General features: G+C 50.4%; 2 protein-coding genes across 2 annotated transcripts; both read right to left on the bottom strand.

Annotated features, from left to right (window-relative positions):
• Window positions 1-273: 273 nt before the first annotated feature.
• LOC118836478 (formin-like protein 20) lies at window positions 274-1598 on the bottom strand. Its single transcript, XM_036743759.1, has 2 exons — window positions 885-1598; window positions 274-801 (listed from the first exon to the last, which is right to left on the bottom strand). Exons 1-2 carry the CDS (start codon window positions 1596-1598, stop codon window positions 274-276), a joined length of 1242 nt encoding a protein of 413 aa, XP_036599654.1.
• Window positions 1599-5525: 3927 nt separating this feature from the next.
• On the bottom strand, window positions 5526-6548 carry LOC118835277 (platelet-activating factor receptor-like). The gene has a single exon (XM_036742469.1). It carries the CDS (start codon window positions 6546-6548, stop codon window positions 5526-5528), a length of 1023 nt encoding a protein of 340 aa, XP_036598364.1.
• Between the last annotated feature and the right edge of the window lie 6292 nt (window positions 6549-12840).

Genomic DNA, 12840 nt, shown 5'->3' with positions numbered 1-12840 from the left:
GGCCAAGGTGAGCTTTCACCAACCTCTTGACAAGTAAGAGAGACCCTAAAGTGACTAGGATCCCGGGGAGAAAAGGTCCCACCTCCAAATGGCTCCGAGGGTGTTGAAGAGGCTGCAGAAATGACCTGAAAAGTCTAAGGCTCCCTTCTTCTCTCCCTCTTTCTGCCCCTCGCCCTTAGGAAATGCCCCTGGGAAAACATTTCAGAGTGAATCTCGTTCACATTCACAAGCACATAGGATCACATTCACACAGACACAGCCTCCCAGATACACTCACACGATCACACACAGATCGAGAAAACTTCTCTCCAGGGGCCCCTCCCCCGCTGCCCCTTCGTCCTCTCTGCAGGGGAGGGGGATCCCCCAGACTGGCCCCTGCAGCCAGGGCTCCCTCCGCCCCCGAAGCGCTGAGATCCAAGTCCCCCTCCTTTCCTCCCTCCCTCCCTTGTGCGGAGGCGGGAGGAGGCGGGAGCTTAGTCTCCCCTGGAAACCGGGTCTCCGCCTGGCCCCTGGCGCCGCCGCCACGGCCACTGTCACCACGCCGCCCGCTGCCCTCCCGGGGCTTCGGAACAAGTGGTGATTTCGGAACCCAGAGCTGGGACAGCCAGCATCCTCCTCCCGGCCTGGGCCTGGGGTCCCCTCCCTCGCCCCCAACCCCAGCCCCAGCCAAGGCTGCAGGGCAGCAACCCCGGGCGAAGGGAGAGAACGGAAATAGAGGACCCTCCCCTTTCCCCCTCCCCAGGCAAGGGAGGCCGCTGGCGGGGAGGGAGGACGGGGAGGGGACGGGGGCTGCAGCCGCAGCTGTCCGAGCCGGACGGCGGAGGGCACTGCGGAGGGGGTGGCAGGCGCGGCTCTGGGACCCCCCTCCCCCAGCGCCGCCTTACCTGGCCCCGGTCGGGCTGAGGTTGCAGTCCGTCAGTCTGTCCGGTCACACGGCGGCCCGGAGGCTGCCCGGAGGCGGAGGGCTGGAAGGGTTGGGGGGGGGAGGGACGGCAGGCCGGGCCAGGGGGTTCAATTCCGTGACACTGAGGCCCGGAAGCTGCCCCGAAGGCAGTAGGCTGGGATGGTTGAGGGGGCCACCAGGCCGAGGACGCGGGGAGAAAGGGTGGGGGGGTTCCGGGCACTGCGGAGCCCCCAGCAAAGGGGCCGCGCCGGCTGCGGAGCCGGAGCCTCAGAGACTGGGAGGGAGCCCGGCAAGCTGCGGAGGGTGGATTTCCCGGGAACCCGGACGGGAGGCGGGGGGGATCCCGCCCGCTCCGCCCCCGCGCAGGACGAGCCGGAGAAGGGGGGGGAGGGCGGGGCCGGAGCAGCCAGGGTAGGGGCGGGAGCTGGAACCCAGGAGGGCTCGGGCCCCCGCTACCGCTCCGGCCGCTTGTCTGGCGGGGGTGGGTGGAGATCTCTTCCCGATCAGAGTGAGCTACCCAATGTCCAAGGCTCGGGGGGTACTGAGACCACCCTGGGGAGCGCCCCCCAGTGCCCAGGGCTGAGCTAGGCGGAGGCGGGGGATTTCCCTGGGTAGCCTTCAGGGATGCGAATGAGACTTCGCTCCACCTCCTACCAGCGGGGAGGGGGAAATAGGTGGGGAAGAGGGACCTCATCCTTGCATCCAGATACATAGTCACAGGCATACATAGAGAGACAGTCACAACCACACACAGGGCTGGTACAAGCTCCTGGTATGTTGTACAAGCTCCTGGTCTCCCAAGCAGACAGTGAGTGACAGAGTCCAGTCTCATGGTTACAGTCCTCAACACATAGAGTTTCTTTCTGTCTCTGTCTCGGTCTCTCTCTGACTCTGTCTCTCTCTCTCTGTCTCTGTCTCTCTGTCTCTCTCTCTCTCACACATACACACACACACACACACACACACACACACACACACACACACACCCCACAACCTGAATAGTTTCAGAGATACAGTTTCTCACAATCCCACTTCATCAGTCACTCACACACATATGCCAAACAGCTGCAGAGACCGTGACACAGGACACAAGCAGCCTGCTACAGTTTCTCACAAAAGTCACACACCAAACCCCCACATAGAGCCAATCACATGTAGGAACACATAGACACTGGGACATATTCACAAACATTCCTCTATTGTCACACATCTTCACATCCATAACAGATTTACAGACACACCCTCTGTTCTCCAAACCTGTCCAGATTTTCCCCTAACTTCTGTAGCTGCCCCTCCTAAAACTCTAAATATCCATCCCCTGGAAGCCCTGATCCTTCTCTCCCTCCCTTTTGTCCCAGAAGTTACCATGACTAGAGCCCAGTACAGTGAGCCCTCCCACACCTTATCCTACCCCCTCCCACCCTTGCCCCAGCTCCTCTGCAGTGAAAGAAATTAAAGCTATCTCTAATTGGAGTCCACAATCAGCCTACAAAGAGAGAAACCTCACCCCATCCCTATCCAGACCTACACCCTACGTTCAGGGGCAGGGTATGAGGAAGAGGCACACTAGTCCCATGATAGCTAGGGAAGCTGCAGAGCTTAGAATGAGGGAATGGATGGGACTGGCAGGAGGCAGGAGGCAGGCAGGCTGCAGGAGAGCCAACTGCAGTAGCCCCTTGGAACAGCTCCTTCCTGGCCCAGAGTGATCCTGGGAGGGGGGAGGGAGCAAGTGGGAGAACACACATAGGCCCAACAGGCTGAGGGCAGTGGGAGAGAGGAGCTACACAAGCCTGCTGCCTGGCAGCCTCCTCACCCTGCTGAGAATGGAGCTGGGAGTAAGGGAGATCTAAAGCAACCTTCCCACTACTAAAGCCCTTTTCTCCACCCCTCACTCTGGGCACAGAAAATATGGGATCCCACAGCCTGACTGAGACCTGACCTTTCCCCAACACACACACACACACACACACACACACACACACATCTCCCTGGGTCAGGGAAAAGTTGCTCATTTCCCTTTTATGAAGGAAGAAACTAAGGCCTAGAGAGATGAAACAATGGGCCCAGGCAGCCCCTGACACCTTCCCTATCTCCCTTCCTATACCCCACCCACCCTAGATTGGTTCCAGAGCAGTACAGTGGGAAAAGCATTGGATTTTAGAGTTACTGGACCAGGATTCTTGTCCCAGTTCTGCTATTTACTGTTTGTATGATCTTTAGGCAAGCCACTCAAACTTTCTGGGCCTCAGTTTCTTCATCTGTAAAATAAGGGATTTGACAAAAGAGGATTCACTGCTCCGAATCCTGTGCTCTCTATGAAGCAATCTCAATAGCCTGGCCAGGTAAGTCTCAGGCTTCTAAACAAGACCTCCTATGTGTATGATCTTTGGGAGGGTTCTTCCCCTCTTTGGGCCATATGTATCTTCATCATTAAAATGAAGAGAAATGACCAGCACCCCCAGACAGAGAATACCTAGACAGGAAATGGACCTTGGAAGTGGACCTGGAAGAGTGGGAAGGAGAGTCAGCCCTCTGGTGCGAGATAGGCTGACAGCAGGGCACAGAGCCTCACCATTGACCTAGAGCAAGACGCAAGAAAGCCCCAGCTTCTCAAAGAAGTAAAACCAGATGTAAGAACTGCTAAGTGAGCATGAATTAGCCAGACACTCCCCCTCCTCCAGGTCAGGATGACAGTGAGGCAGAAGAGAGGGTCCTGGGCTTGTGCTCAGGCCAGGAAGGACTCCCAGTGATTCGAGATGGTGCTCCTTGGAAGGACCAGGAACCTGAGAACATTCCAACAATGAGAAAAGGAGGTGACTCAAAGGACAGGATGGGATTTGGGACGAAGACTTGAAATCATCTTTTCCTCCCAGGAACCAGGAATCAGGATGGATAGCGAAGTGGAGGAGTAAACAGGATTAGAAAACAGGTCCTTTAACTCTTAGAGTTAAAGTTAAAAGTTAAAGTCCAGCGATCTTTCCATCACCTAAAAGCTATGGTCGGGGAGGAACAGAGGTTAAGATCAGGACAGGACCTCACTGAAAAGGGAAGGAGATGAATAAGAGCCAGTTCAGTCTAGGCCATAACAGGCCATTGGCAGAGATTAGACCAAACTGAAAACCCAACTTAGGCACGTCAAAAAAAAGCACTAGACTTGTAGTCAGATGACCTGGGTTTGACTTTTAGCCCTGTTACTTATGAGCCCTTCCACTCTCCATCTCTTGATCTTAGTTCTCCCATCTGTAAAATGAAACAGCTAGGGGATGTAGTGGGTAGAGTGATGGAGCTGGTTCAGAGGATGCTAATTCAAATTCTGCCTCGGACACCTGATAGGTGTGTGGACCTGGGTGAGTTACAAAACCTCCCTAAATCTCGGGCCCCTCATCTGTAAAATGAGGATGATAGTAGCACTTACCTCACAGGATTGCTGAAAAGACCAAATAAGATTATTATATGTAAATCACTTTGCAAACCTTAAAAGTGCAAACCTATGTTAGCTAATATTATTATTATTAAAATTACTTACTTCATAGGGTTGTTATGAGGAAGGTGCTTTGTAAACCTTAAAATGCTACAGAGATGGGAAGAATTATTAATGAAATGTGAATTATTAAGATTGCCGGGGGGCTGGGGGTGAACAGTAGAGATAGGTTCCCCCATACACACAGCAGACATGGCTTTGCATTGGTTTCCACTCATCTTCATGAAGTTGCTTGGCAGCACAACAGTTTGAGGGTGGGACACAGTTCAGGGATGAAATCAGGATAGAAGGTCACTCTGACAACTGGTGCCAGCCCCTTTTGGTCTCCCATGTTACCATCACCATCACCATTCCCCCACCTTACTCCATTCCCACCATCGTACACCTGTGCATAGTAAGTCGATGTCACCTATATAAAAGCGCTGAGAGATTTGGGTGGGAGTTGTAGGTCTAGGCATGTGGTGGTGGTGGCATGGTGGGTAAAGTGCTGGACCTGGATTAGACAATCTGAGTTCAAATCTATCCTTAGATACTTCCTAGCCGTGTGATCCTGGGTATGTCACTTAACCTCTATTTACCTCAGTTTCCTCAACTACAAAATGGAGATAGTACCTACCTCTCAGAGCTGTTATGAAGATCAAATGCAATATTTGTAAAAAAGAGAAAAAAAGACATTTAGCATAGTGCCTAGCACAGAGTAGGCACTCTATAAGTGCTTATTTCCTTCCTACCTACTCACCCCTAGACACCTGAAGTGTTTGGCTTACTACATCTTTAGAAGTGGTCCTGGCCTACCCACATGATACAAACCTTACTAAACACTCCAAAACCTCCATTAATCCCAGCCACAGCCCTTCTTCCCCTACCCCCATCATTGAAATAAAGACATCCACACTTTGGGCTACAATGTTTACTTCTCAGAATGCCAAATCACAGGCACTGTCTTCTTGGACTCCATCTTGTGCTGGCATCCAAATCAGGGACCCTCATATTGGAGTGGGAAAAAAGAAGAAAATGCTGCCAAATTCCTCTTCCTTGTGAACCCTGGGTACAACCCTGGTAACATCTCATCGCCCCTATCTTCACCCTATTCACTAGCCCTAGAAAAAAAGATCTGGCCTGAGTGAGGCTGGGCATCCCCTATGAGGAGGAACAAGAGGAAGCCGGGACCCCAGTTCCTCTGGACCCTGGGCAGCAGCTTAGCCCCCGGCAGTCCTGGCGGAAACGACGTAATGAAAAGCAGTAGACAAGAGGGTCCAGGCAACTGTTGAGACTGAGCAAGGCCAGACTGAGGGTGTGCAGGACATCCAGGGTAGAAGGCACCGGACACTCACCATCTCCGTTGTCACCATCATTCCCCTCCTGTCTGGCCACCCAAGGTGCTAGGATGAGGTGATAGGGAGCCAGGCAAATAGCAAACACCAATAACAGCCCCAGTACCATGGTCCGTGCCATGCGTCGATGGGAACCAGTAGCTAAAGGGCCTAGAGATGCCCCTCTCGATGTAGGGGGCACCACCAGCACCCGAGCCAAGGATACGTAGGCCCCAAGTACCAACAGGAAGGCAGCAATGAAGAAGCCCACAGTGACATAAGCCATGTCTTGCCGGGCCCAGCCGTGTTCGAAGCAGCGGGTAGTGCCTCCCGGGCCAGGGCGAAGAGCCTGGGCAGAGACTAGAGACGGAGCAGCACAGGCCAAGCACAGCATCCAGGTAGCAGTACAGGCAGCCTGGGCCACTCGAAGCTGGTTGAGGGGCAGGCGGGTGCCAAACCCAGGCTTGGGCCCCTGCACCATGCAGTAACGACTAACACTGATGAGGACCATGAAGGAGATGGCGGCGTAAGTGGCAGCGTAGTATGTGGCCCCAGTGACATGGCAGACGGAGGCAGGGAAGGGCCAGTGGGCCCGGCCCAAGTAGTAGGTGAGCCAGAAGGGCAGTGTGAGGGTAAAGAGGATATCCGCCACAGCCAAGTTAAGCAGGTAGAGACGCAAAGCTTGACCCAGCCTTCCCCCACCCCTCCCAAAGACAGCCAAGGCAGCCAGGTTGGCAGGCAGGCCCAGACTCAGGGCCACTGCGTAGGCTGCTGGCACCACGATGAAGCGGGCAGGATCATCCCAAGGGCCACATCCTCGAACGCCTGCACCTGCTTCTGTGTTGTTCATTGGATCCCAGGAAGAGGTGGGTGGACTGTGGGAAGAAGAAAGAATGAACTATAGGGAGGGAGGGCCATGAAGGGTGGAGCAAGAGAAAGCAAACAAAGGCAAAGGGAGGGGTTATCTCCTCTGTCCCTTCCTCCCACCCCCTCCCAAGGAAACCAGCCTTTCTTACCACTCGGCCACCACTTTTGCTCCCCCAAAACTCCCAGTCTTTTCTCTAAGCCCTTCCCCCCAACACCCCTTGTCTCGCCTCCACAGATAGCTCTTCACTATTCCTGAAGAATACCTGTGAATCTGAGGCCAAAAAGGAGATATATATGCAGGGGCATCTGCCCTGAGTCCCACCCTAATTTCCAGTCAGTGCCCACAGGACAAGGAAACTAGAGACTGGAATACTGAGGGTCCACATACAAGGATGAACAGTGAGTCAGTCCCTCCCTAAGCCAGCTCCGTTGGTCAAGGGAGTTCATTCCTCAGATCCAACCTATTGTGGCTTCTTGACTTTCAAGTTGGGCAAACCCAGAGGTGATGGGCCCTCCCCAGCCCACTGTTCCTCACCCCAAGGCAGAGCTTACTCCTAATTCTAGTCTGTACCCTCCACACCATACACCCATACAGAGCCATCCCAGCAACATAGGTACACACACTGAGATGTGTTCATGATATAGGAACCTAAATACATATTGACAGGCACAGGTATACATAGATATACATGTAAATGCATATTGCTACACACAGAGAGATCTGGAATGATGTTAACCATATGCATGGACGCAACTAGGAGGCAATACAGAAGTATACAGACATCCATTCTGAAATACACATACATGGGATAATGCTCACATGAATACACATACATACATATACACAAATTAAGTAAGATGTATGAAGAAGAGTTAGCAAGCATGGAAATAAAGTCTTCTTCAGAGATAAGTCAGAGAAGTCCCATAAATGGACTTTCTGGTCTCAGAAAAGAGGGTGGTGTCTAAGAGGGTGCTAGGGTCAAAATGGAGGCCCTCTCTACCAACAGGATTCATTTCAACTCAGTTCAATTCAACAAGCATATATTAAGCACCTACTACGTGCTCAGCACAAGGGATACAAAGACAAAGGTGAACAACCCTGAGCTTCAGCTCATAGGCTTGAGCTAGAAAAGGACCTCAGAGATCTCTCATTTCACACGTGAGGAAACAGAAGCTTGGGGAAGCCAAGTGATCTGCCCAAGGTAACACAGCCAGTAAATGGAAGAAGCAGACTTGGAAGCCCCTAATTCTGAATCTGTTCTTCCGCCTGCTCAGTGACACCTCCTCAAGTACCTTACATTCCACTAGACCTCACAAGCTTCCTGAAGAAGCCAGCAAGCATCTATTAAGCTCTTACTATTTGCCAGGCACAGTGCCAAGCACTGTGGATCCTTTCCCTCCTTATCTCCACCTCCTGGCTTCCCTGGCTTCCTTCAAGTCACAGTTAAAATCCCACTTTCTTTTCCAATCCCCATTCATGCTAATGCCTTCCCTTCCGTCAATTATTTCCAATTTATCCCCTATCTAACTTGTTTCCATGGAGTCATTCGCATGTGGTCTTCCCCACTAGACTGTGAGCTTCTCAAGGGCAGGGATCTGTCTTTTTCCTTTCTTTGTATACCCTCCAGTGCTTAGCACAATGCCTAGCACACAGTAGGCACTTAATAATGATAATAATAGCTAACATTTATATAACACTTACTATGTGTCAGGCACCGTGCTAAGCACTTTACAATTAAGAATAACAATAACCATAATAACTAACATATATATAGCACCTACTATGGGCCAACCACTTTACAATTAAGAATTAATAATAACTAACATTTACATAGCACCTACTATGGGCCAACCACTTTACAATTAAGAATTAATAATAACTAACATTTACATAGCACCTACTATGGGTCAAGCACTTTACAATTAAGAATTAATAATAACTAACATTTACAAAGCACCTACTATGGGCCAACCACTTCACAATTAAGAATTAATAATAACTAACATTTACAAAGCACCTACTATGGGCCAACCACTTTACAATTAAGAATTAATAATAAGTAACATTTACATAGCACCTACTATGGGTCAAGCACTTTACAATTAAGAATTAATAATAACTAACATTTACAAAGCACCTACTATGGGCCAACCACTTCACAATTAAGAATTAATAATAACTAACATTTACAAAGCACCTACTATGGGCCAACCACTTTACAATTAAGAATTAATAATAACTAACATTTAGATAGTACCTACTATGGGCCAACCACTTTACAATTAAGAATTAATAATAACTAAAATTTACGTAGCACCTACTATGGGCCAAGTACTTTACAGTTATTATCTCATTTGATCCTCACGACACCCTGGGAGGTAGATGCTATTACTATCCCCATTTTATACATGAGGAAACTGAGGTAAACAACGGTTAAGTGACTTGCCCAGGTTTACACAGCTAGTAAGTGTGAGGCATGATTTGAACTCATGTCTTCCCCACCCCAAGCCATCCACTGCACCACCTGTTTATTGGAGATACAAAGAAAGGGAAAAACACAGATCCTACCCTTAAGAAGCTCACATTCTTATGGGAGAAACATGTAAATAACCACGTACAGACATGCCATATACAAAGTACATGTACCATGATGTCAGAGGGAAGACACTAGCATCTGGGGGGACAGAAAAGGCCTCTGCAGAAAGTAGGAGCTGATCTGAGTCTTAAAGCAAGCCAGAGGGGTTCAAAGGCAGAAGTGGGGAGGCAGAGCATTCCAGGCATCGGGGTCAGTCAGAAGATGGGGAGTGCCAGGTGGGAGGCACAGGATGTCAGGTGGGGTGGCCAGATCATGGGAGTGGGGAGGAGAATGCTATATAAGATCATTGGAAAGGTAGGAGGCTGCCAAGCAGCTGGTATGCAAGGGTATGCATTGTGTGGATTTGTGAATGTGTTGTGCCTTTGACTATAACGTGCATACACATTTGTGCCCAGGGCTTTTAGACTCAAACTCTCTCCCATATCAGTTTTTGGCAAAAAAAAATTGATACTATTTTTTTTAATGATGTGCACATGTGAGTGAAACCCATGGGTTTTATGTACATATATGTGAAGGCATCAACTCATATAAATCCACTGGGGAACGCACATGGGAAAGTCACAGAGATACTTTCAGATATGTCCACAAACACAATCATAAAAGACAGCACACGGCACATCTTTGCTCAGAGGCCTTGACCAAAAGACCTATTTAACTCTCTCTGGCCCTTGGTCCAAAGTTGAGGGGCTGGGAAGGGCATGAGAAGCAGGAAGGAGAGAGGAGGGCAGGAAAAAGAGGGGGAAGTTCTCAGCCCTTCTCCTGCCCTTCTAGACAAGGGAAGAAATGAATATTCAAGGTGCCAGGGTCTCTCCCACTCCACCTCTCATGCCACCCCACACCCAACCCAGGCCCCTATCTGGATCACACTTTAGGAGGAGAGAGAGGCACACAGCTAGAGGACCATAGCCTTAATTCCAAGTTACAGCTTGGGGGGAAGGACCTTGGCTATGGGGTCACAGCAAGAAATGAGAGTACTGTTATCTGATGGGAAAAGAGTCTTTTCTCCTACAACTTTGTCCAGAGGTCCAGCAGACAGAAGCCAAACTATTTGGAGTAAGGTGGTGAAACTTTACCAAACTGTAAGTGGGGAGAAGGTTGTTTTAGGGAACTGCCAAGACTGAAATGACCCTCCCCACCACCAAGACCTCCTCTTCCCCTTGCCATCCGATCCCCTCCCTTACCTGGCGCTGGATCTGCTGCTCCAAGGTATCGTGTGTGGGCCTAGGAGGTTTTAAGGGGCCTGAGTCCGTGTCCGGGTAGGACAGTCCACCTTCTCTACTTCGGACGAGGGCTAATCTGTCGGCGTAGTCCGGAAATGGGTACAACAGCTGGAGGGGGGAAGGGGTACACCTGTGGCCCTGGGGAGAAGGGGCTATAGAGGAATGTCCAATCGTTCAACCCAGGGGAAAGATCTGGAGGCGGAGGTCATAACGAGGGGGCGAAAGAAAGGGAGGAGAAGGGGAGAGTAGTGGGGTAAAGAGAGTGAGCTGTCACACTAGTGAGGGAGGGGGACTAGGGGAAAACACCTCAGGGGAAGAGAATGTAAGGTAGGAGTTCTCCCACTTGGTTGGAGGGAGACAAGGAGCCTGGTGGTAGGAAACTCCCAGATCATCAGTCCCCCTTCCTCTCCCCCACGAAACTTGGGAAGACTATGCCCCTCCCTGCTCTGCAGGAGCCCCCTGACCCACTCCGCCCGTCTGGCGCCCCCACATGTGACAATCCCAGACAACTGCTCCCCCGGCACCAGCTGGCCCTGGCGCCCCCTCCTCCCTTTCGGTTTACCGCCCTCCTCCCCACCGCCCACCGCCCACTGCATCTCCCGCGGCCTCCGCAGCAGCTGAGACAGCTCTGACCACCAGGCTGGGGAGGTGGAAACAGCCAACCCCCTCCTTTACACACACACACACACACACACACAACAGCCAACCCCCTCCTTTACACACACACACACACACACACACACACACACACACACACACAAGCTCTAATCCCTGGCAGGCCCAGGGGTTTTATTTTAAGGTCTGGGGAAGGAGACAGGCTGGCTGCAGCCTCCTGGGGGGGCCCTAGGAATTGCCCCTCAAGAGTCCCTAGGGCTACTCCCTTCTGCCTCTGTACCTGCCTCACACCGCCCCCCCCAACCCATCCACGGTGGGAAAGACAAAAAGAATAACAAACATTGTAAGAACAAACAAGATTTTTATTGAACTCTGAACAGGTCCTTATAAGCTAGCACTCCACCTGCAATGCCCCCCCTCACAAAAAAAAAACAAAACCCTGAGGAACATAGCCAGTACTGCCATACCCAAACCAGTGTGTAGGGAGCAAAGGGTTAAAAAATAATGGGCCAGTACTTAAGGAAGGCCTCAGCCTTCCCCCTCAAAAACAACAGAGTAGAGGCAAGATAGAGATCGGCACTGATGTCTAATGCTTTGGCTGAAAAACCATTTCATCAATGAATTTTACACCTTAAGGCACTTAACAAAGATTAGAGTTATTTGTGTACGGTAACTGACATCCCACATGCTAGGCAGAACTGAACCTGAGATCAGGAAGGTCCAGCCAACTTCTGAGTCTCTCACCACCGAAGGACTAGCTCATACAAAGGTTGAATACATTTGGGGTATTATGTTCAGTTCTGGAGGGGAGTGGGGAAAGTGTGACATTTTAGTGAAATCTAGTTACATTTAGTAAAATCTGGAGAGTGTCCAAAAGAGGGTGAGCAAGATGCTGAGGGGCCTTCAAGTTCAGACCATTTGAGGATGGGCTGAAGAAACTGGAGATGTTTGACCTGGACAAGAAAAGTGTCAAGGAGGACATGACAACTGTCTTCAAGATTTGAAACATATCACATGGCAGAGGGAACAACCGGTAAAAGTTGTACAGGGGCAAATTTAGCCTGAAAAACTTCCCAATGATGAAGCCTGTCCCAAAGTGGAAGTAGCGATGTCTGTCAGCAGGTAGTAGGTTTCCCTTCACTTGTGCCTGTCTTTCCTGCAAGGGGAGGCTAAATGACCACCTGTCAGGGATGCTGAGGATTCCTTTTCAAGAATGGGTTGGATCAGATGGCCACCGAAGTGTGTTGTGACTCTAAAATTCAGTGAAGGTTAAGACCACCTACTAAAACCTATGGGAATCCAAATCTGCATTGGTAGAGAAAAGACCCCATTATGTGTGCTAAGGCTGGGATATAATTCCCCTTTATTATTCACCTTTCCAATTTGAGAATCTCCCTGCTTCTGTCTTGCACTCTGTCCCCCCCTTCCTCTTTCTGGATGCCCATTTCTCCTTCTGAGCCCAATGATGGTTTTAATTCTCCATCTTGAGGCTCCTTGATTTTTCTCCTTTCTGACTGGAAATTTAAGAGTTTTTAGTAGGGTTTTGCCATAATAAAGCACTTTGCCATTAAATGCCCCTTCTTGTCATATGGGAAGGAAGCTTAAGAATTCCTTAAGTGGGAGGCTTTCAGTTCTTTAGAGTGAGTCAGTGCCCTGCTTTGCCAATGCTGAATTTCTTCACATTGAGTAGATTCAGAATGAGGGAGACTAATATGTATATGCAAGCACTTACCCTTAAAAACAGAAGTGGATGGGGAGGAAGGAGTAGAGGGCAACCCAAGAAGCCTGAGCTAGAGAAGGCAGAGAAGCCTCTCCCACAGACTGATGGGAGAATGCATTGGGG

The sequence above is a fragment of the Trichosurus vulpecula genome, chromosome 2 (assembly GCF_011100635.1).
Source record: "Trichosurus vulpecula isolate mTriVul1 chromosome 2, mTriVul1.pri, whole genome shotgun sequence".
Taxonomy (NCBI): Eukaryota; Metazoa; Chordata; class Mammalia; order Diprotodontia; family Phalangeridae; genus Trichosurus; species Trichosurus vulpecula.
This window is presented reverse-complemented; position numbering and strand designations above follow the sequence as displayed.

Coding starts and splice junctions, on each gene's coding strand:
- LOC118836478 (XM_036743759.1), bottom strand. CDS start 1,598: ATGAGGTCCCTCTTCCCCACCTATTTCCCCCTCCCCGCTGGTAGGAGG. Junction 802..884: donor CTCAGCCCGACCGGGGCCAG/GTAAGGCGGCGC, acceptor CGGCTCGGACAG/CTGCGGCTGCAGCCCCCGTC.
- LOC118835277 (XM_036742469.1), bottom strand. CDS start 6,548: ATGAACAACACAGAAGCAGGTGCAGGCGTTCGAGGATGTGGCCCTTGG.